The 25,133-nt window shown below is 39.8% G+C and overlaps 1 protein-coding gene across 3 annotated transcripts; it reads left to right on the forward strand.

The window, feature by feature from the left end:
* Window positions 1-51: 51 nt before the first annotated feature.
* Window positions 52-24,215, forward strand: usp10 (ubiquitin specific peptidase 10). Of its 3 annotated transcripts, none has more exons than XM_062385707.1 (15): window positions 52-327; window positions 9,375-9,443; window positions 9,877-9,922; window positions 10,341-10,400; window positions 12,912-14,126; window positions 16,737-16,828; window positions 17,553-17,662; window positions 17,747-17,805; window positions 18,062-18,165; window positions 18,544-18,643; window positions 19,002-19,179; window positions 20,224-20,389; window positions 21,071-21,215; window positions 21,748-21,813; window positions 22,171-24,215. In XM_062385707.1, the coding sequence occupies exons 1-15, from the start codon at window positions 307-309 to the stop codon at window positions 22,356-22,358; spliced, it is 2,619 nt and encodes an 872-aa protein (XP_062241691.1). In that variant the 5' UTR covers window positions 52-306; the 3' UTR covers window positions 22,359-24,215. The 3 variants fall into 3 exon arrangements, with proteins under 3 accessions (XP_062241691.1, XP_062241682.1, XP_062241699.1); XM_062385698.1 differs by having other exon boundaries at window positions 53-327; window positions 12,909-14,126; XM_062385715.1 differs by lacking the exon at window positions 10,341-10,400 and having other exon boundaries at window positions 53-327; window positions 12,909-14,126.
* The last annotated feature ends 918 nt before the right edge of the window (window positions 24,216-25,133 follow it).

Here is a 25,133-nt window from a genome sequence, read left to right on the forward strand (position 1 = left end):
GGGCGAAACCTGACCGGAAGTGTTTGTGGCTCGTGTCGGGCTCACGCTGCTGCTACAAGCGACCGCGAGCTGGCTCTGCTAGCAAGCGAGGAAGATGGCAGACAGAAATGGCGGTGACGGCCAGGCGAGCGGCGTGAAGTGCTGATGCGGTACACGGAGCGACACTCACGACTGGCAGGACACCGTTGGAAAAATGACAATGGCGTCGAAGTAGGACACGTTTCGTGACTGTCACCGCAAACCCACGACACCTTCCCGGGGGAGTTTTCGTCTTGTCAGCGGAGCAGAGGGAACCTCACCGGGAGCATGGCTTCTCACAGTAACCAGGTAGCTAAGCTAGCTGGCTAACGTTAGCCTGCCACACAACCCCTGCCGCACGCCGTGTAGCGCCGCTTGCAGCCGCGGGTTTCTTCAACAGTCACACACAAATCAGCGCCACATTATTGTCGCACATGTCAGCGCCGCGTTGTTAAATGTAACGTGTCGCTCCTCGTGTCATTGAACACGTAAGGACTGAAAAGTGCTTGCTAATGCCCCCCTTAAGCCTCATTGAAACGGCAGCAGCATGGCAGCTAACAGGCCCTCGGTCCTTCCATTCAAATGGGCCAGCGGAAGCTACTGCTGCAGTTTTTCTGGACTTGACCGCTCCGTTTCTCTGAAAGACACGAAACTTGTGATCGAGTCAAAGTCTGCGACTCGTCGGTGCCAAATGCTACAAGTGTCATGTGTGATTTCCCAGAGAAAAGGACCCACAAAACTGCTGCGTGTATTGCATGGCCCACCTGCTCAGTCGGGGCTGCGACAGGCCTCCACCAGCGCACATCTTCACAGCTGATTATCACTTGTTATGTGGTCATTCAGGAGCCGTAATGGCGAGTTTGTGGAGTGTTTTGCGTTTAATTATTTGCAGTTTCTAAGCCGCTGGTGTCTCGGATGCTACGTTTCCCTGCTGGTCCTTTAGCCGCTAGTAAGCTAACAGCTTTGCACAGGTGGTGTGGCTGCACATTGCAGTCAGCCCGCTAGCTGGTTAGCTGAACAGAAATGCGACAGTAGGCCTTCGGTTCATAACGAACGTTTCTTTAATATGGAAACTACCAGAAAAGCGGGGGAGCTTGCACGCTGCTTGGCGGGTGTGGGGTTCTATACCCGGGACCTGTGAGGGTGAAGCGGCCGTTAACCTAGCTAGTTCGGTGTTATATGGGAGGAAGTTAGCTGTCATGTGGGAAGGCCCATTTTGAAGTCTAGCTGTGCATGCAGGGACACACCAGGCCCGGGGTTTCTGGTAGTTGACCGAATGAAACGTAAACAAATCTCCACATTATTAAAAATGAAAACAATCCTGAGATGCATGCTTCAAACGCGGCTGACAGTTTCTGAGCCAACGTGGCTAACGACTGTAAGAACCTGACAAAAGACTTAACTGTGCATGCTTCCACACTTCCTGTTCTTAAAAATGAATGAACAACACGTGCTCCAACTTTATGTTGAAACATTTACTACCATGATGCTGGTTTATTGTCTTGTTCTGTATAAATATGGAGAGGATAAGTGGGCAATAGATTTTCGACTAAGTCAAATGTAACGAGGGACAGAAAGGACTGCTCATCACAGGGGAACTCTTGTCAACTGCCTAATTTCCCCAGGCAACCACATTTCGGCCCCTATCAACTGTTCTGTTGGCGACTGTTTCATGTCTAACAAAAACTCCTCCAGCTCCCCCCCTGTAAAATACTGTCTAAACAAATATTTAAATGAGAGTGTTCCTGTCACATTTATTTACTCTGTCAGAAGTTATCATTATATAAGCAAGTTATTTATGACTGTAGCTTTAAGAACGATTTGACGATCATACTCAAATTAATGATAAACTGTTAAACAGGTGGAGCAGCCAAAATATCAGAGGCAGAACAAGACACCGGCAGCAGAAGGCTTGCCATTTATTTGAGTGAATTTAGCCAAACTGGTCATTCTGGAAATGCTGTACTGTTTCTGCAGCAGCAAATAAAGCTCCTGTCTAACAAATGAAAAATTCATCAACAACATTTTAATATTCTACATATGGTAATCTATCCTGCTAATCCATGATCTCTCCTTCTTCAAACAAGTCTGTTTTACATTGTCTATTTTTCAGCTATATGGCAAGGCTGGGCCACAGTTTGCGAAAATTGCAGACAAATTACTTTTATTTTTTAATTGGTTAAAATAGTTATTAGTATAGTATCTGAGTTATAGTAACCTATTGCGTTACAATTAGAAATATATAGACAAACTGCAATGCAGTTGTTTAGTTTGAAACAGTGTCAGTAATGTGATTAATCACGTCGATGCAAATGTCACCATGGACATGGATATTTGCCAAAGTTGTCAAAGCAAATAAAAAACAGTTTCCCTAGTCACATATATGCTCATTGGTTTAGTTCAGGCATTTGCATTAGATTATGTCCTTATGCCTTTGTATATGCTCTTCCAAAAACTTAAAATCCCACCTTGAACTAAAATTACATCTTTATCGCATAGTCCATAACAACTGTGTATATAATTCGACTCACCAGTCTATTGATGTGGTGTAAGCAGGAAACATCCTTGGCAGATTGTACTTACTGATAACTGTCTGATCTACTCTGCTCTGATCAAAAATGGATTCAAACGTAAGTTTCAGTGTAAACCAAATATGCTGTGTTCATTGTAGTGATGAATAACTCTGCTTTTGTGATATCCACCTTATTTTTGTAATGCTATTTTTCCTGAAAACATTATTCTGAGTGAGATAGTAATATTCACCACCATTATTGGGAATACTACAAAACCTAATATGCATAAACAAATCCAACATTTGTTCAAGTTGCCCAAAGTTTTCTGCTTAGTCATGGCCAAATGCTTACTGAATGAAAATGCACCAGAAGCAAAGCTAAACATGAATCAGCATTACCTTACTCCTCTATATGGTGTCACCTACAGATCAAATGTCCAACTTTTCTATATAACAACACAAGTACTTGGGATGTCACGAGAACCAATACTTTTTTACTTAGTTGAAGCCAAAATACTTTCTTTTTTTGTCCTTTTCCTTTACAGTACAGCATAACGACCTTGTGCTGCAGGGTGGTTTCCGCTGGTGCTTCGGCATTGGGGCAGGTGCCCATGTCTACATGCTTTGGGGTTATTCTGCAGTTTAAATGTATTACAGGAAGTAGAATATCCATTCATATAGCTCTAATGTCCCAGGAATGTAGATGGTGCATTGTTGGAGTGGATGTCCTCAGGAAGTGGTCCGATCAAAAATGTGTAAAGTTAAAAGAACCAACCCTTTTATTTTATATTCTTTCTCTCTGTGTCCGCTGCCCACCATAAATTTAAAGTGTCGCAAGTCTCAACTCTGCGCTTACAAAAGAACAATGCATAGTTGGCTTGCTATGTTACACGGATAGACAGATAACTGTTTTGGAAGAGTGATGGAACATGTGTTGTACAGTTGCCATCTTTGTCATTATGGACTATTGAATTTAGGATTGTAAAAGTGGTTTTGTCTCCTCCTTTTTAACCTCTGGAAAAGCATAAATGTTTTTTACAGATTCTGTAATTTATCACTAAAACATAATGGCACTAATCTTTATTCTGATATGGATATAAGTAAGTTAGTGGCAATATGAACATGCCAATACCATCCTTCGTCATGGGCTAAAAGGCACGTTTGAATTAGGGATGGGCATAAATAATCGACGATCGATTAATTGATCATTAAGAATTTCGTCAATTATTTTGTCATCGAGAAATTCACTAGTTACACATTTGACCACAGAGGGCAGTGTTTGAAAAAAAACGCCACAGGCTTACTCAGTTACCTGCGGCTGCGAGTTACCGTGTATTTCCATTTCCAAAGTAAACATTAAGAGGTCATGGCGAAGTGTAGCGTGGGACCATTTTGAGTTAAAAAATGACCTGGTTCACCGCCAATACTGCGAAGCCATCCCCGAGACTGGGGAGACGAGGAGCCTGCGTTGTCTGACACGGACAAGGGAAGCAAAAACACCTGAGCCGTGGCCAGGCTAGTGAAGTTAGCACAGAGCTACCTGTGTATCCCGAGGACGTCAGTCCCCTCAGAGCGAGTTTTTCCGGTGGCTGGACTGACTGTCACCAGGCTGCGTTCGCGTCTGACCTTGGGGAATGTTAACATGCTCATCTTTCTCAACAAAAACCCGTAGGCTAGTGCTGAGGCTGTATGTGAGTTACTGGTTATTTTTATGAAGGTTTCTCGACTCAGTGCCTTGTTTGATAGTTTTGAGTTACATCTGGCAAAGCCTGTCAGACCTAAGTATTATATATTTGTGGTTAAGTCGTTGTTTAACATTATTGTTTTTTTTTATATTATATTATTTTGGAGAGAAAAAAACGAGGGTCACATGTGTTTGGTAGCACCGGCTTCTAGCTGTCGGCTCCGCTGCTTAAGATTACGGCAGCGCATATTTTGTTCATCTTTTAATAAAGATCTCAATGAGGAAACACGCTGTGTTTTCTAAATTTTCCTTGCATTTTAATATAGCCTATAAAGAGTGAATTTTTATATTTAAATATTAATGATTAATTGAAAATTCTATTGTTAATTCTCCCGCCGATCGATTAAGACAATTTAATCGAATGCCCATCCCTAATCTGTAGGTGTGGAGAAGATTTATGGAAAAAATCATAATCACGATTATTTTGGACAATATCAAAATCACGATTATTAAAACAATTATTAATATGTGCCCTTATTCTGAAGTATTCTGAAAATGTTTTAATCCCTTCTGGTTCCGGTAAACACCGATGACGGAAGCTTGTCTTATTCCTCCGTGAAACCAGGAGAACGGTGCCCGGTTATTCAAACCCTTAATGATGGCAACCTTAATACTCTATGACCGGCAGACCAGCTCGGAGCAATGCGAGTCGGGTCTTAGAAGCCAGGCGGGAGCGCGCTTGAGAATAGCGGTGCGTGATGCGGCCGCTTCATGGTGTGCTGCAGTCCTACCTGCTTTTCCACTCGCGCTGTTTTTTTCACCGCCGATCACCACAAACACAACTCGCCTCCTTCACCTTACTGCTGCTTGAGAGTGAGAGACAGTCAGCTGGTCCGCTGAATGCTTTGGGGGAAGGACTGAATTGCGCATGCGCACCTCTTTCGAATTTTTGTTCAAATAATCGTTTCAACTCGATTATAGCAGTTTGGAGATCGTTTGACCCCATAATAGTAATCATGATTAAATTTCGATTAATCGAGCAGCCCTAATGACAATCAATTTTGGATGTCTCAAAAATGACCATCTGTGCAAAGTAGCTGTAGATTTTAAACACATTTAAAACATTCTTTCATAATGGAGAAATGCCCTTACTCCATGCAGATCAAAGTATGTGTTACACTTAAAACCATAATCCCCGACAAACGCATATTACATTTTAAAGTCAACTTAAAATGTGCTATCGAAATGATTTACCAAGTCACCGATCCAGCCACATCTCAGTTGTCTCTGGTTGGTAACCATTGACTTACAGGCACACTGGCCCTTATCTGACCTCATAAAGAAACAAATATACTTTCCCCACTCACACACATAATAAATGGACAACTATTTTGAAAGAATAGAGAATTTGTGATGGCTTTTCTCAATATTTTCAGACCAAACCAGCAATAAATGATAGAGAAAATCCACAACAAAAGGAAAAAAACATGTTAAAGGGCTCCACCTCAACCAACTACAACAATAAAATCCTGCTTTTGCTACTAAACTACTACTAAAATCAGGACTTTAACTTGTAGTGGTAAATGTATCAGTCTGGTATTACTCATTATACGTAAGTAAAGTATGTGAATACTTCCACCAGTGCTGTGCTTTCTTTCCTGTAAGGAATATTATTTGTAATACAGTGTAACTGATATTTTCTAAAACTGTCATCACACTTCCAAAATCACATACTTTTACAACCCAATTTCTAATACTACTGCAGCCAAGCTATCTGTTATGTTAGGCCCTTCCTCTTTCCATGTTGTGTGTGTGTGTGTGTGTTGGGTGTCGTCACTTAACTGTGTGGAAATCATACAGATGGCTAATTTGTTGTAATCCTCAGTCCAAACAAACGGCAAGGGAAGCTTAGTGTGGTACGTGTGGCACGCCTGCAGAAAGAATCAAAGAGACATTCTTTCTGTTGTGATCATATAAGCAGTCCTGAGGCCATTGGATTATGGCTGGCTGTTTGTTGTGTGTAGTGCCATTTCAGCACTGTGGGCCCTTGCGTGGGGCCTCGTTTGCAAAGAGTTACATGTGCTTGAGTTGCACTTTCTTTTCTCTGTGCCCTCCCCTTTCACGTCCCTCTGTTTATTGCACTGAGAGGATTAAAGGTATGGCTAGTGAGTTAATTTCACCTTTTCTCGGGTGGCTTTGTTTTCCATGCTCATGTGGACACTTGGGGGCACAGTGTGGTGTTTCCCCTGAAGCTCCAGAGGTCATGTGACAGGGGTGTAGCCCAATTGCACAATTAATAAGATATAAAAGGTTAAATTATTATTATATATCTACTTCATAAATATTAGGAGTAATGAGAAATCACGGTAGAGGGATATTGCATTTGAGTCCTTTTTTTGATTAAATGTGTGTAGCACATTGTGCAATTCTTCCCAGCCTGATATTAATTATACAGTCAGGGGCCGGTTATTGGCTTGTTGACACTCTGGTAATTAGGGTTTGACACACAGACAACTGAGTGGTAATTGACGTGTGTACATTGACCGTTCACCCAATCGGTACGAGCACTTAACTCTGCATTCTAATGCGCAGTGTGGAGGAAAAGCCTCAGGTGAGCCTGAGCCCACAATTTAATCAAATGTTCTTTTATTTTTAGCCACATGTTAATATTCCATTCAGGCTGTAGGTCACTTCTGCCTCAAACTGTATTTATTAGTGATGTCCTGATCAGGTTTTTAGCTCCTAATGCAAACCAGAGTCTGTTTACTCTTTACTAACACTACTACTGCTGACACTGGGCCCCATCTGATACTCTGAGGTTAATATAACATTGACACATTGAAATTACTCTGCATTACATTTTTAAGAGTTTCTTGAGCCAAATACTAAAGATTATTGTTCAAAAATATACATTTTGTATTTTTGAATTAATGATGCGTTATGAAAATATCATTTAGATGAATTCCCACGCTGACAGCCACATGGCTCATCCCAAAAAAAGATCTGTAACTCTAAATTAGTTGGAACTGAAGAATCGTTCAACCGTGGTTGTACGTTAATGTTATAGTTCGATGGTTCTTGTCTCAAAAAACAATATTTTATGAAACTTCTGAGTGAACACAAACAGGAGCAAAGTTTAATTAGTGACAGCAGATGACAAACCGTAACGTTTGTTGTTGTAACCAGCAGCAACGACTTGGAACCGGCTAAAAATGAGAAACTGCAGCGGAGTTAATCAGTTTTTGAAATAGAAGTGACTCACTGCTGTGGCCAAGTCATATTTCAGTTTGAATTGAAACACTTTTATGAAGTAAAATTGCTGAATGAAAATACTGCACTCAATACTGAACTGACCTCACACCTTAGGAATCATGATTCCTGGGGTGTGAGGCCAGGTCAGTTCACTGGTCATTCTCATGGACAGTTGTGTGATTTTGAAAAAATCAGTGGGAAGAAAGTGTGACCCTCCTGAAAATCGCTCACCATTCCTCTTTGTAAAACCTCAATTGCGACATATTCCTATGACCGCTGTCTTGAGGTCATTTCTCAGAATTTCTGCAGATTTACTTCCATGTTTAGCATAATTCTCCTGCTGCAACACCCAACCTCTGCAGTTCAGCTGGCGAGATGCCACCCTGACATTATTTTGTAAGATACTGTGTTAAACTGGGGAATTTATCTTCCCCATGATAATATTGTTCGGGCCCACATACACTTGGGAATTTATCTTCCCATTGATAATATTATTCAGCGCCAGAGGAGTAAAAGCTGCTGCAAACCATGAAGCTCCCTCCATTGTGCTGCACTGCACTGGCTGCAATTCCCTTTGACACCATACTTGTGGCTACGGATTAATATCCAAAGTCTTTGAAATTACTTTGTGACCATTTCCAGATTCCTTGATCTCTTCCATGAGGCTTGCTTGATTTTTGCAGATCCTTCTTTTTTTGGAATGTATTTATTTTTCTTAAAAGCCTCCACATCATTAAGCAATAGAAAGAGACTGAAATTGCCTTTTCTACAGCAGTTGTTAAACCTGCTCAGGATGCCTCTGGGTAATGGGCGTATAGTTTCCGTATCCGAGCAGCCAGTGGACCAGTCAGATCAATGTATGGTGTGAGACAAATACTATTTATTTTAGACATTACAACCTGTTAACATTTTCTAGTAGCACACCAAATTAAAATTCTGAACTTTTAAATTACTAAAATATGGAAACTTTAAGACCAATCTAGTGGGTTCACTTTTTCTTATTTTTGTATCATGCATCTTTGAGAAATGTATTGGTGTTTAATGTGTAAGCAAACAGCCACCAATGCTGTTATCTTAAATGATTGAGTCATCATTTAAATATTAACCATTTACTGATCCATATTTCCAGCTCACATAAGGAGTGAAGTTAACATAGGTTCTGTCTGAATCCATGTAGAGTTTAAAAATCACGTCAATTGTCTCTTCTCTGTTGGTTTTCCTTTCATCAAAAAGGTGTGTGAAGTTAAAACAATACAAACACCTGCTTTAGCTTGTTTTGAAGATGAAGTTTGTGTTTTGTTTTGTTCGACTCTAAAACCCACCTCACTTAAGAGAAAACAGTCAAGGAATCAAATCTGAGCTGTTGTGTTCATGTATTACGCCGCATGACTCATCGTTTCATGGTCTGCTTTACCTTTGTACATGCTACCGTGGCTGTCTTGACAGAGCTGCTGACCCCTTAAGTTACTGAATCAGTGTTGAACAAAGCTCGAAATGAGACGATTATACTAATTTGAAAGAAAAGACAAAAATCTGTATGTGTTGGTGAGTGTTAATATGGTGGTGATGGTCACAAATGCATATGTACGTGAAAGTGTGTACGATTTTTGCTTTTGAAAGAAACTGTAGTAGGCCAGAGAATTGAAATTGAGTTGGCGGTGCTTCAATGTGGCCAAGAACCTATTCAAACAGATGTACTTACTGTGGACGAAATGAGTCATTGGATCTTAATCTGTTATCAATACTGTGGTGTGTTCAATGCCAGGTCTGAACTGGGTGCGTGACTTGTATATACATTTTGCTTAATATGTTTTATATCTGTGATGTTCGGTAATTTAGGATTATTTTAGAATTTTGCATCATGGCCAGATTTTGATTACTAAGTGTTGCATTCATTTCTTCCCACAGTACATCTTCGGGGAGTTCAGCCCTGACGAGATCAATCAGTTTTTTGTGACACCACGATGTTATGTTGAGGTAAGAAAATGGAGCCTAGTCATTTGCCTTATTAGACCATTTAAGTAACTTGTACCACAAAGTTATTTTACACTCTGCTGTTAAAAATTGTGAAATAGCCCATTTTTATTATTGTTGGGTCTTTGTCACGCACTGATACCACTCTTATAATTCAAAAGGGCAGTGTGACATTTTTTATTCAACGTTGACTTTCGGGTCCACCACAATGACTTCCTGTAAAAGATGTTTGAAACCTTCAGACTTTGGGATCCAATAAATCTCACAGAAATCAGATAGATAAAGCAATTATATTCTGCCCTCAAATATTGGTCAAATGAGGGTGATTTTGATTCATGTTTTTTTTTCTATAAAAGGTTCTGGTAATTCTTATACAGGTTGAATTTCTAAATGTGTGTTTTTTTTTTCTCTTCTAATTTGTAATTCTTTTTCTCAGCTTCCTCCGTTCAATGACAAAATCCAGTGCGTCAGTCAGACTTCTGGTATGTACACTCCATTAACCCTACATTAGTAAATTGTGTTTTTATATTTCTATTCATCAAAATTCCCTGCCGGCTGTCAGGAGCTGACTATTATACCATGCTCTTAGTTTATATCACTGTAGGTCTTTAAGTTGTAAGCTTGAAGCCCAGGCGGATCTGACCCGATTACCTGGCAGAGCAATGCTTTTCATTTGATTTATATTTCCATATATTTATAGATACCGTTGTATAACATTTTTACAGATCTTGGTAGATCTTGAGTAATAACTTAATAATTGAAAACAATACGTTTCTGCAACATTTTTATTCTTAAGATTTTGAGCCACCATAGAAAAATGTAATAGCAGGCACCTCTATTTGAAATGGTTCTCGTTTGCACATGATATTTGCCTTACCTTGATTTGTATTGATTATTTAGGAAGTTACTGCACTCCTGCTGTACCTTATATTATGGAGTCTATGGGACTGCAGGTTTGCGGTGAGTTGAGGAGTCCGACACCCTGTGGTTTGACTAGCTTTTGTACGTTTGCTGTAAAACTCAAAATCCAGGTTTCCAAAACTGGTGGCTTTTTCTAAACCTTGCGCCTGTATTCTTTCTCTCGCCTGTTGGTAAAATCTGTAGAGCTTTGCATGCTCAAGATACTGTTAAGTATCTTATCTTCTCTTGCATACAATGCATTTTCACCACTGAAGGGTTGAATTAAATCTGATTGAAGTTCAATGTCATTTACCAATCACATTGCTAGGTACAGTGATGGTTTTATGTGATTGCTAACATGTTTGTATTTATCCTTAAATTGTAATGATTTTACTGCAAATGCATTTTACAGTCATGAAGTGTGATTCCAATAATACTAACAGAAGATCTTCTAATCACAGTAGAGGAAGTAACTGCTGTTTTCATACCTTCTTAACTCCTGCTGAACATAAGGGTTTACAGTGGTGACCTGTGTCATAATGAAAGACTTGGTTGATTTTTCTGATTTGCTCTTACTAATGTTTCATGATTTTCACCTTTTCACTTTGCATCTCTCACTGCAGTTATTTATATTTAAGCTGCTACACAACAAACCGTAACAAATTAATAAAATTTGTTTTGTTTTTGTGTGTAGCTGCAACAAGGTTAAGAAATTATACATATTTATCTACATCACTGAATGAAGAAGTCCCTTTTAAGCATGCCTCTAAAATAATGGCGTTCCAATCAGGTTCTTTGAGGCGGATGATCACTGATCGTTAAAAGTAGTACCATACAATACCAATCACAGGGTCTATGGCCCTGTTTTTGCCTCATTAACATGCGTATTGGGTGATCGAAGAGACCAGTCATGATCTGATTTCTCTTCCCACTATATGCAAATAAACACTACAGGGCTGAATCCTACTCAGAATTCTTACATTGTCAGTAAATGTCCATTAACACTGTCAAGTTGTTAGTGTTTTATATATTTTTTTCAATTCAGTGCCACATTAAACCTGTCAGTGTCACATGTTTCACCTGTGGGAGTGAAAGTCTCTTGGATTCTATTTCAGAACTGTATGAGCAGGACACACACTTTCTCTGACTGTGTGGAAATCTGATGTTTTCACATCCCAGATAGATGACAGAGAAAGGTATTAATACCAGAGAAAGACAATGTGAGTCCTGTTCGCACCGCAGTCACAGTTGTGTGTCCTGCCAGGCTGTGACAGGCTCTCACCCGGGAGTCGCACTCAGCGAACTGCAGTAGAGGCGCTAAACAACCCGATCAGACAGACCACTCATGATAGATTCCCCCGCTCTATATGCAAATAAAAGCATCCCCGCACTGGGACAAACACACGCAAATGTTTTTTTACACAAAGAAAAAATAAATTAGCTCAAGGTATAACAGTTGCAGAATTTCCAAGAACGCTCAAATAACAAAGAATTAGTCATAGACCATATTTCACAAAGATAATAAAGTTTCTCTTCTCTCAACAACTCCAAAAGTACACGATTTTAAAGGGAGCCTGGTCCTATTGCGAAACACCTGAACGCGAACACCTGAAAAACTGTCAGACCAGTGAAGCCCACTATTCAGCCACTTTCGTTTTAATCCATACTGCGCGTGTGCAACGATTATCAAAGATGAGAAGAGAAGCAACATCAGCTTTGGAGAAACACTCAAAAGTAGTGAGAATACAATTTTTTTTATTTTTTTTTTACTGAAAAAAAAAATAATTGAGCAAGCTCAATTACTTCTCACCTCTGTTTGAGTGACAGCTGTTTGTTATGCTTCCTGATCTGCGTTTATAGAGATCGACAATCAAATTAATAAAAGGACATCATCAAATAGCGATCAGTGGCTGATCAATTGGAGCATCCTTACTCTAAAATTAAGATAATTAAGACTAGAAATTAATTTTCAGCCTAAATTTATTTCATTGCACAATAAATAAAATAAAAAATTAAGAAAGCATGCAATTCCACTGATTTTGCACAGGTTAATTTTGCATTGTTTCTTAGGATAGATTTTAGAGGTAAAGATGAATCAAATGTGCTGTTGTTAATAACAGAAATGGAGTTGTCCAAATTATCATTTTATTATAATTCTCTTGTTATCGCATCATATTAACATTGTTTTCACAAAATGTTGATAAAATAGGAGCAGTTAAAAAAATAAAGTCCAGGCCCACATTAACACATCTTTCAAGTCTGGTCATTTTATAGCCGGCTGCTACTTGTTAGGCAAATACAACTTTCCTTAGAAAAGCAGGTCGAACAATTTCTTTTCGACCCTGTGCTGAATTGGAAATACTAATGTTGAATCACCCCACTTTTGTTTTTACTGTTATAACTGCAAGCTCCTAAAATTCTTGTTGATTGATGGATTATTTGTTCAGAAATAACAATTCAATCAGAACTCTCCAGTTGTCATTTACGAACAGTGTTTTTGATTGAAGTATGATTTGTGCTGTATTTAGAGGCAAAACTTTGATTTTAATTTTGAAATTTCATCTGCAGCAGAAGACTATCAGCGCATTGAGTTTGGCGTTGACGAGGTGATGGATTCCAAGCCTATTGGGGTGAACGATCCTTTATTCAAGGTTTCGAGCACCCTCAATCCCCAGGCTCCAGAGTTCATCCTGGGCTGCCAGTCGGCCCAGAAAGCCCAACAGACAGCTTCTCCGGAGGCAGACATCCCTGACGAAACCGACTTCAACTCGTTGGATGGCCTTGACTCTGAGGTCTCGGCCATGGACAATCAGGCCTGCCAGGACATGGACGGACTCCCTGGCAGCCTGGGACAGCGAGAGAAGAAGAAAAAGAAAAAGCGACCGCCGGGGTACTACAACTACCTGGACCCATTAACTGGCAACATCAGCAATACAGGAGAGGGGACGCCTATGACAGCACTGGTAAACGGACATGCACTCGGTGGCCCCCACCACAGTGCTGAGGATGTGGACGGTAAGGCATTGTTAGGGGCTGAACTTTCCACCCCTGGACCTGTCTCCATGGCAGCAGCTGCTGTGGCTGCAGCCAAGTTTTCCCCCTCATCCACTGCCAATCAGAGGACTTGTGATAGCCCTGATGACTCTTATTTGGACTTAACAAGTGGAGCTGCCTCTTTATCAGATGGCAATGCAACTTCCTCCTGTTCATCCTCCTCTCAAAGCAGAGGGATGACAGAAGGGCCGAGGACTGCAGATCAGCAACCAGATCATTTGGCCCTTCAGAGCCCTGAACTTTCAGATACTCCACACAGCCCCTGCTCCAAATCACCTCTTCCTGCTTCAACTGCTGTGGCCACCCCCTCTGTAGCCACTTCCAATACAACTACTGAACTGGAGGAAAGCGAGGTAGCAGATAGTGGGGTGGCCAATGGGCTAGCGGAAAGTGAAACTCCCATCACTGCAGATGGACATAAAGAAGACTCTGAGAGTGGGGAGCAGACTCTGCAGATCTCCCCAGACTCTGCTGCACAGCCGGTAGTGACAGACAAGGCCCAGTCGCCTGTGATTCCAGCTGCACCCACTGCCAACCCTCCCAAGTCCTGGGCTAGCCTCTTCCACAACTCTAAGCCTCTGCCTGGTGGCCCTCAGGCCTTTGTGGAGGTAAAGAATGTTGTGGAGGTTGTGTCACCCACCCTCGCTACACAAGAGGAGCCCGAGAAAGTTGGGGACATCAAAGCTGGCCCTGTCCATGTATCAGAGGATCCCATGGCCCCTAAACTTGCAGGTATTAAATATAGATTTTAATTTCATGTTGAGAAACAAACCATCACATAGTTTTTATGTTATAGATTAAAGGAGAGATGTGCATTGCTGCTAAATTCCCTTCTAGTCCACTTAGTGGCAGTATTGAGTCAACTGCTCGGTTCCTAATCCTTGTTTTCCTGAGTATAAGTTTTTAAACATTTGATGTTTAAGTAGTAAGTGGCCAAACTTCATATTCTGCTACTGATTACCTTATATCCTGTATTTAATTGAATTAAGCAGATTAAATTGCTCGATAACACCTTATTACATGTAGAATGTAATTTAAAAATACAGACATGTTTTATGTTCAAGAAATTCAAAAAAATGAACACTAGATGGTGGTATTACATCCAGAATAGCTCTTGGATAGTAAGTCATTAGTCACAGTTGTGTTATTCATTTCTCACAACCCAACACCAGTATAAGTAGTAAGAGAATACGTTGTGAGGACAGAATGTGCTCCTCTGAGAGCTGAAGGACAGGTGGGTGGTTTTTGGACTCTTTTATTTTTTTGTTAGAGGGATCTTTGAGAACGTACACTTGTCCCTGTGTGATGTTTAGATAGAGACTTACGATATGTGATGTGCAAGTATATAATCTATATTTCAAGATATGGTTAAGAAGGTACAAGTGCCATAATTCAAGCTCCTGCATAGATTCCCATAAAATATTTACATCCACGGATAGACCTTTCCCTTCATAGCTGCAAATTAAATATAATTAGGGATTCAGATGTTTAAAGGGTGAAATAATACGTTGCATATAACCTGTTATTGATTCGTAGGGATATGATAACCTAAATCAAACAAAACACAGGCCAATATATTTGCTGATAAAGAGTTTCAATGTTTTCTTAAACGAAACTATCACGTCAGGCAAAAGAGGGAAAAATGATTTCTTGAAACATCTCATTGATTACGTTGGGTTAGAAAATAAACTGAGGCCAAACCATTGTGGATTGGCCTCGTATGTAGAGGGATCAGTTACAAGCACAGTTAAGTCTGATTTGAGATCACGTTGAGGATCATTATTTAATAGATACAAGATGCATTTTGCTGGGACAAGTATTTTGCTGTCCCAACTCATTGTGAACTGCTTTTTCTTCTGTCTCTTAAAGAAGTGTGCAGTGTTTTAGATTTCTTTGTTTAGATAAACCTGATAATGCTGCATGTATGAACATGCTTGAGTTGTTGGGAACTTACCAGAGACCTCAATGGTTTCTGTCTACCCAAACACTTTGGTCCGAGTTCCACTTAGAATCCAAAACCTTCCAGTCAAATCTGCTCATTTTCAACTACCCAGCACTTATCAGGCGTAACTAGAGATCCACATTGTTCATTTTTATGTTCCTTCCATTAAGAGGAACATTTTGCTTATGCATATTAATGAAGCCCAAAAAGCTCATGGCTGTATTTTGAAATGTAGACATTTATTTATCTTGAAATGCATCAGTCCCGGTGTTTCTCTTAAAACCACTAGCACCGCTGAAAAGCACTACTGGGTCATGATGAACCTACAGACTTAATATTTTCTATGGGGAGCATTTTGCAGCTCAACAACACTATACATCATAATCAGCACTATATATTGCAGGCAGGCAAAAATAGACCTGTTCAAATGCAGCTACCAACCAGCTGATGAAGTCTTAAACTTCATCAGAACTAAAGCCATGCATCGCATGAGTGCCTTAAATGGTTAGAAACGGTCACGGGTGTATAAAGTTCCAAATGGAGACCACAAGCAAATGTATATAGTCATGTACTGAACACGGGTCTAAAATGACTAAGTAAATGATTGTTTGCAAAGAGCCACTTTCAGATCCCACAGTTCTGTGATTCAACATGCATCTTTCAGTACAGTTTTAACTCTGTAACACGTCTTTTTCCTGAAAGAGATCTTTCATTCAGTATTACCAATTAGTAGTTATTACTATAAATACTCTATAAATATTTAATTATTCATTATTGTTTAACTGATACACTAAGACATGTTATGTGAAACAAACGGTAAATAACTGGCCGGAAAGGCAGGTCATAATAAACAAAGCCACATACATTAAAACTGGTTGCTCCAGCATAAAGTGAGCTTAGTAAACTCCCACCACTGATTGGCCTGTTCTGATAAAGCTTCGTCTTTTTGTAAAGCAATAGTTTTAGGTTCTGTGTACGTACTGGGGGTACAGGGGGATTGAATGTGCTAATCTGTTTGTATTGAATAATGTGTATGTAATTGTACATGTAGTTAAAGCTTTATGTTTTCTGTTTCCTGTCTTAAATAGCGATTGTGTAAATGTCCACGTTACCATGGGAGCTGTGTTTTAAATGACAGTCTCCCTTCCTAGGCGTGGTACAGAATCTTCTCCCTCTTTCTCAGATTGTCTCTCGTCTTGTTTAACAAGAGGCAGGGATTGAAGGAGAAACACTTGTCTTTGTTCAAAATGAAATTTATTCATGATTGCGGAACGAAAATCTGTATTGTAATATTCACCACTATATCTCATTCAAAACGTTTTACTGACTTGGCTTTACATTGTTGGAAGTTGTGACCGGGCTGCGTGTTAAAGACCATTTTGTTTGTTTTGAATCCCCAGAACTTATTGAGAATGTGAAGTTGATACATAAACCAGTGTCTTTGCAGCCGAGAGGACTGATCAACAGGGGCAACTGGTGCTATATCAATGCTGTATCCTTTCACTCCGACTTGTCACCTACTGCTTTGAATCCCTCTGAACCGTGTCTAGTCTTTTCTCTGGTTCACTGTTGGCTGCATGAAATGCTCTTAACGTGATTAGTTAGGTGAAGTCAGGTCCCAGACACGTGTTTCAAAAATAGTGTGCTATTTTGAAATGCAGTTTTTTTTCTTTGGCTGAACCTTGAGGAGAAGTGAATTTTAACTCTGCCAGGAAAAGTCCTAGAATTTCATTTTTCTTTTAAGGAAAGCTAAAAAACATGTTATGAGTGACTAATCGTTTTCGTAGGTGTTTAATGGAAATTAAAGCTGAAATAGACTTTTTTGATGGTCGAATACATATTTCAGTCATTTTTTTAAGTTAAAATGGTGGAATCTCCAGCTTCTGTTTTATATCGCAGTATATCAGACTCTGCAGACTCTTGGACTGCAGAAAATAGTCCTATTTTCAGGTATTTAATTGGCAAGATCAATCAAGAAAATAATCTGCAGATAACACTATAATGAAAATATTCATTAGTTACAGTCCAAATGAAAACTGAAGACTGAGATTTCTCTTCTGTACTTTGCGAAGATTAACTAATTAAAATTACCAAACTTCAACGTAGTTTGAACATAGCGGAACATATCAATCTATTTGTACCAGATAAGAAAGATAAAACGTGTCTGTTGTACTGCTTTTGCTGCACTGTTTTTCTCCCTGACTCTCAACACTCAGACCCTACAGGCCCTAATTGCATGTCCCCCCATGTATCACCTGATGAAGTCTATTCCTCTGCACACGGACACGCAGAGACCCTGTACCTCCACACCCATGATGGACAACTTGTAAGTGTTGTCTCAGCAAGCTGCTCTCAAAGTGTTTAAGTGATTTTTACTTAAAAGTCATCATTGTTTCCTTGTCTCTGACAGTGTAAGGCTTGTGAATGAGTTCAACAACATGCCTGTGCCCTCTAAAGCCAAACAGCAAGGTAAGACGGGTCCGTTTTTTTTTTTTTTTTTTAAACATTTCATGGAAGATACTGACATACATTTAAAAAAAATAAATGATTAAGATCTAATTCAATAGCCTTGTTCCAGATCCTCTTCCCATTTTTGCCTAAATTGCAATGATCTGCCCTGTAATTGTTGGGCTTTTGTTTTTTGTAAAATATGATACAGAAGATGTTTAAAAAAGACACAGGCATTTTCTTTCTTAATTTCATGTTGTGAAACTTGTGTCCTCAGCCGTTGGTGATAAGATCATGAAAGACGTCCGGCCTGGTGCAGCATTTGAGCCCACTTACATTTACAGACTCCTCACACTCATCAAGTCCAGTCTCTCTGAGAAGGTAACTAAAGCTGCCTCTGGATTTCATTTATTACTCATTCACTTCAAAGCAGTGACTCAAGATGTGTTTGGACACTTCCTCTGGAACAGACAGTACTCGAAGAAATTGTTCTTGTTTCCTTCTTAAATATTTACAACTCACCTGAAAGGCAGAAAGGAAGTTTGGGTTGTACATGCTGAGTCAATTCCGATTCAGTTTTAATGAATGAAATAACTCAAATCTTAAGAATGAGATGTTGGCATTTTTGTACATAATGAGACTCAATCTAGTTTTCTCTCACTTGTAAAGCATTCTTCCCTGTCTGTTGACCTCATTGACATTCATATGTGCACACACGTGTTTTGAATTGGTACTGATGTCCTAATGCGCTGCTCTCAGGGCCGACAAGAAGATGCAGAGGAGTATCTTGGCTTCACTCTCAACGGATTACACGAGGAGATGCTGGCATTGAAAAAACTAATATCGCCTCAGGATGAGAGTAAGCAGGTTTTTTTTACCTCTTTTGTTTCCAAACTATCATAACTGAGATAAGGCCATTAAAGATGTTATTTAACCTAAAGGAAACTATTCATACGATTGATCTTCATATATGAGAGATTAACTCCACATCTGTGTCGGTACAGTCAACAGGAACTTTATGGATATGATGCAGACTATTCCTGTAAATATTAGTTCACCAGTTTAAAATGAAACTTGTGTCATTTCCCACTTAATTCACAGTTTCCTTTTTTCTTCTTTTTTTTTATTCAAAACAAAATATTAACTTCAAGCCAGTTTTCAATATGTAGGTTATTTTATGTGATTAATCTTTAATGTTTTTTTTTTCTCAACCGAAGCGTCAACACCCAACGGGCCTGAGTCACAGGCACCTCTGGAGGTAGATGTTGCCGAGAAGGAGGAAGAAGGAAGCGAAGATGAGTGGGAGCAAGTTGGTCCCAGAAACAAGACGTCCATCACTCGCCAAGCTGACTTTGTCCGTACACCCATCACTGATATCTTCGGTGGTCACATCAGGTACATTGACAGGTTGTTGCAAACATTTTTCAATGGGAAGTTTATAAAATCTCCGGTAAAAGTGGATTTAGACTTTTGGTCACCACTGTATTTAGGGGAAAGAATCGTGATGGCTCTGGTTTTCTTGCACCCCTGGCATGGGATACAGTCATTGTTTTTAACTTGCCTTGTTACAGAGCTTAAATATGGGTTCTTCGTGTCTGGATTTTTTTCTTTGTCTTTTTGTTTTTCTGTCTAACTTTGAGTTTTTATGTGTTCTGCTGTCTTTGCTATGTCTCCCTTGGAAAAAAGTGATGTTCTCCTCTCAAAGGAACATTTCTGGTTCAATAAGGGTTCTGACTATAAGATTTTGACCCCTGTTCTTGGTCATCAAGGATCAGTCTGCCACCAGCCACCATGTCCCACTTTTGTCAACGAAACACCAGAGTCCTGCAAAATAACAGCCACTGTGGGTCTGTTGTGGTCAGAAGTCTGGAAAGCAAGACATGGGGCACCCATCCACAAACAAAGGTCTTAGCTTTCAGACAAATCGGAAAGTTAAGAACCTGTAAGGGTGTAGCTTGCTTAAATAATATGCTCTGTGGTTCTGGCTTGGCACAGTCCTCCTCGACACTGGTTGCACACTGTCTCCAATAATTATTTTTTTAGAAACGGTTGCGACCCAAGAGAATGGAATACAGGAGTGTGTGTTTACAGAGGGTAGTCTGTACACCCACTGAGTTTGGCTTTAATCTGTGAACTTCTATGGGCACTCGTCAGTAATTGCTTTGTCTCAAGGAATCAGTGCAATAATTTTAAGTTATTTCTTATAGTTTTCCTATAAATGTCTTTCACTTTTCATATTAATTCATCAGGAGCTGTTTGGATCACATACTTGATGCAAAGAAATTTGTTAAAAATTGAATTGTTTTGGAATTTCTCATTGACCCCGATATTGACATTTTTAAACATGAACCTGCCTCAGTTGAAGATGCCCTACAGTTCCTAGATGTATAACTTGTATTTCCTCAGGATTTCTAACTGTGCGTTTTGTTTCTTTGTCAGATCTGTGGTCTATCAACAGAACTCTAAAGAGTCGGCCACTCTGCAGCCTTTCTTTACCCTGCAGCTGGACATCCAGTCAGAGAAGATCCGCACTGTCCAGGAGGCTCTAGAAACCTTGGTGGCAAGGGAGTCGGTCCAAGGCTACACTACTAAAACCAAGCAGGAGGTAGGCAAAAAGACAAAACTACTTATTGATACATTACAAAACATAAAATATATTGGCTGTTTTTGTGTTCTTGTTGTTTTTTACTTTATTTATTGCCGGATAATTTCTGAGCACTCAAAGGTCTTTGTGATGTTTTGTTTTAGTTGATATGTTTTGTTGCTTGGCCTGTGTTCTGACAGTTGAAGATACAAATGAGGAATAATGCTGGCCCCTTGTATTCATTTAATTACCTTCAATTTTGTTAAATGTTGCCTTTGGTCTGAGAGCACAAGATTTAACCACTCTGGAAAATACATGACTGGAAACCGTACAGACAGTGAACATGAAGCTGGAACAAACTGGTGCATGCAACATCTGCTCTACAGCTGTGTAATGGACATCTTTGAAGTGTGTTTTGGTGACATTATTGTATCGTTCTCATCTTTATCATATTTAGAAACACTTAAGTTTGGTCCAGAGCCTGACACTTGTCTGTTGTCCTCATAAAAAGCCAGAGAACATAGTGATTCACGTGTCTCTTCTTTGGAAGGTTCAGCGAGCTGCTCTCGTAATACAAAACAAATTGTTACCTCGTCTTCTTTACTTGTTTTGGTCTTTTCTGTGTTGAGTAGAACTTTATTAGGCTTTTGTTAAAGCTAGAGTTTCAAATAAACTTGTCTATCTCTCTGTCCTCATTACCAGATTGAGATCAGCCGAAGGGTGACCCTGGAAGAACTGCCCCCTGTGCTGGTTCTCCATCTGAAAAGATTTGTTTTTGAAAAGACTGGAGGCTGCCAGAAACTCATCAAGAACATTGATTACCCCGTTGACCTGGAAATCAGCAAAGGTACGGACCCACAATCTGAATGAAAGCTCACTTTATTTATATATTGTTCATAAGTCGTGATAACACTATTGCGTTTAAGACACATGTACTATTGTTTCCAATCGTCAGGACTGTAGCCTTAAAAAAGTTTGAGAACATGCATCAAGAGGCTTCTTAAGTTTACCTGTAAATATCTAAATCAATGAGTTTGCACATGAAAAGGTAACAGTCTGTACATTTTACGCTGATTGATAAAACAGAAGAATAGCTTCATAATTAAACTGCGGCTGCAGTTATTCAACATGTACCATTTAAATGTGCTGGTACTGTCTCATTTTATAAAAGCTTTTTTTGAATTTTACAAACCCGGAAACAATGTTCTACTGATTATTGGGAAATCTGTGGTTGTAGCCTGCATCAGTATGAATGCAGAATTCACTGAAGACTGACTTGTTGTGCAGCAAAAACATGATGCAACCCATTCTGTATTTAATTATAATTTAATACATGGATTAGATGGTCTTGGTCTTATAAATGTGTTTTTTCTTTTCAGATCTCTTGTCCTCTGGAGTCCGGAGCAAAGTCGTGAAAGGCCAAAGAACTTACCGGCTCTTTGCAGGTGTGCTTGTGTTTTGCTGTTAATGTTTCTAAGTCTCGTTGCAAAATGTTCCGCATCTTCTCCTTGATCAAAAATGACAATGGTGCTTAGAAGTTTACAGTAAGAATGTCGGCATCCATCTGTCTCAAATCTTGAGCACATTCTTTCATTTGACACCAGGAAATACTCTGAGATCATATAAAAGGGGATTTGGAATAAGTCTGGTTCAATTTAAGTTTTAGTGTTTGTTATCTTAGTACGTTTACATCAGATGCAAAACTGCAGGAAACAAATGTAAAGTACTGCATGAGTAATAACTAAAGTACTGTAAAACATTCCACATTAATCTCCTCCTTCTTTCTCTCTCTACTCATCCAGTTGTCTATCACCATGGGAACAGTGCGACAGGCGGTCATTACACCACGGATGTCTTCCACATCGGTCTCAACGGCTGGCTGCGCATTGACGACCAGACGGTGAAGGTCATCAACCAGTACCAGGTGGTGAAGCAGACCTCTGAGCGCACCGCCTACCTGCTGTACTACCGCCGCGTCGACCTGCTTTAGACACACACACCTACCCCCAACACACGCACGAAAATACACACACACACGCAAGAATACCCCAATGTATTGACAAACACACACATGCATACAAGCTCAAAATGCACTCGTTGACAGTACAGTACATCTACACATGGACACGCACACCAAACCGATGAACAGGAACACTGCCCAACTTGTTCCCGTGCAAGATTTTCCTCCTCTTCCCTGCTCTCCTGAGAACCAGCTTTTCCAACACACTTTTCCTCGTCTCCTTTTTCTTTTCGGAAGAAGAGAAACAAGCTGCATTCACAAAGATTTCCCTGTGACTGCTCTCTCTTCTCTGTGCACCACTATTTTTTTTTTTCTTTTTCTTTTTTTCTTTTCATTTTATGATTTACTTCTAACGCAGCAACGAAGGACTGTTGAATAGACAGGCGGGGCTGAGGTCACAGGTGATGAGCCGAGACTCACCTGACCGAGCCCGCAGCTTGGCTCAGATAGCAAACAGTGGACTCACTCACACAGGAAGAACTATCTACCAAGTGGACTGCTGGGGTAATTTCTCTTGTTTGAATTACCTTTTTCTTTTCTTTTTTTTTTAAGGAAATGACCCTGAAACATCAGTGTTTGCCTTTTAGTAAAGGAGAACTGTTGGCCTAAAGAATTTTTTCCTGTTTGAATTTTGCCCTCATGCATTGAAAAGGCCCGACACCAGCATTATCACGCGTCTCTTTCCAAGGCCAGATTGTCGTCTTCGCTGCCACCAACACCAACAAGTCCTCCATTTCCTCACTTTTACGATGCTTTTAAATCCAGGTACTCGAGCCATCAGAAACAGGAAAGAAAAAGACGAGTGGTACACAAAATGTGTGATGAAAAGCATCCTTGTTTGAGAGACCCTTGTTATGGCATCTGGGTTTAGGTTTAGAAAGACTTATCTAAAAAAAAAAAAAAAAAAGATTTATGCGCCTTAGAATTTAATAACAAATAAGCTTCTGTGCACAAAGTATAAACTGATTGATGATTATGATATGACAGGCAAATGCATATTTTGCAAATATTTAGACTAAAATGTATTAAAAAAAAATATGAAATCTAGCTGAGTGAAAACTTGTTTGCGTCCTAAACGACTGCTCTAGTTTTTAGACTCAGTTCCTGCACTGGAGAGATGGCAAGCAATCAAGACAGATTCCACTGCAAAACCCGCCCTTGTTTACTTTGTACATTTCTTTCTTTATCCATTCTTTTTTCTTTTGTCTCGTCTAAAGGTTCCACCTGTGTAAAGGTGGCTTATCAGTGTAGTTCTGAGCCACATCTCCCCTCTGATCCCCAACTCAGCAGAAAGTGGGGGGCTGCCTTCGGTTCAGCGTGTGATATTTTCTTTCATTTTTTTATTTTTATTCCACTTAGTGTACGAGTCACCCCCAAAATCAGGCAGCAACAGCAAATCTAGCCTCTTTGACGAGTTCGGGGAATGAACCCCACACCTCCTGACTCTTTTGTGTCTCAGCGTTTCCTCCCAGTTGAGGGAAACTGAGCGTTGAGGGGAAACGAGACTACACCTGTGCCGCGCTCTGCATAAAGGACCCCCCCCCCCCCCCCCCCCCCCCCGACATCGACACAAAAGGATATAGTGTTTGCTTTTGTTGAAGATGATGATTTTACGATCTTTCATTGATAACAATGATTTTTATTTTGTTTGAGTTACTAAAAGCTGTCATATTTTCATTTTTTTTTTTTGTCATTGATCATTTACTGGATGTCCCCTTGCTCTCGCTCCCTACAGAAAAATATGCTTGCATTTGAATTGGTGTTTGAAAAGAAATTACACAGGCTAAAGCACAACAATGAATAAAAGTGATAGTTCTTTGCTTGATATTTATTTCCATTTTGTCATTTTCTCTTCATATTTTTCTTTTATTCATTTAGACCCATTTCATTCTAACCACCAGTGCCACAATCTCAGTATTAACACTTTGCAAAAATGTCAGCTCCAACATTTCTTCATGATTTACACTTGTGTTCTTTGACTTATCTAAAAACAATTCCTCAACGTTTTCAGACATCACTTTCACACGTACATCTGTCCATCAGGGTACACAGGTGAGGACGTGGTGATGCTACATGTAAAGGCTTCAGGTCTCGGCATATAATGTGCAAACGTTTTCCTGTATTCAAGAGCAGCACATGCATTTAAGTTTATTTAAAATGTCCCTTGTTTGGTAATAGTGAAAAGTTCATTCTTTGTTTTTAAAATTAATTTAAGAAAAATGAATTTCAAAATTACAGATTTTTTCACCATGTGTGATATAACCGTGATGCATATTGACTTTCTGTGGTATAAAAATAAATACCCGTTTCCAGCTAAACCAAAGGAAACTGAACGGCCTCCGTCGTTCCCTCGATCCGCATTCAAACGTTTTTCTTTTGCCTTCTCCATCTGACGCCGTTTTGCCATATCACCGTCGTCACAGACCACAGCTCATTTCATACAGAAAACGGCGCGCTGCTTCGGCAGCCCATACATTGTAGAACTTAAAATGACCATTCAGTTGTGCTGTTGGCTTTGTGGTCATTTCTGAACAAATTGTTGATTTTGCATCTTTTGTCTCCCCCCCCCCCCCCTTTTTTTTTATTTTAAAGAATGTGTGGAAGTTGAGATTTAGAAATGGAAACCATGAGCTTTCTGTTGTACAGTCAAATCCCAGCCCCTCTCTCGCAGCTGGTCAGGAAATGTGCTGGTGAAACGCTTCAACAAATGTCTCCTTTCAGTATGTGCTCCTAACACTATATTGT

Source organism: Platichthys flesus, chromosome 1, assembly GCF_949316205.1.
Source record: "Platichthys flesus chromosome 1, fPlaFle2.1, whole genome shotgun sequence".
Lineage (NCBI taxonomy): Eukaryota > Metazoa > Chordata > Actinopteri > Pleuronectiformes > Pleuronectidae > Platichthys > Platichthys flesus.

Bases quoted from the DNA above. Each gene is read 5' to 3' on its own strand.
- usp10 (XM_062385698.1), top strand. From the start codon at position 307: ATGGCTTCTCACAGTAACCAG. The intron at 17,806-18,061 runs GTAAGACGGGTC...TTGTGTCCTCAG, and splicing joins CTCTAAAGCCAAACAGCAAG to CCGTTGGTGATAAGATCATG. The intron at 20,390-21,070 runs GTAGGCAAAAAG...CCTCATTACCAG, and splicing joins CTACTAAAACCAAGCAGGAG to ATTGAGATCAGCCGAAGGGT.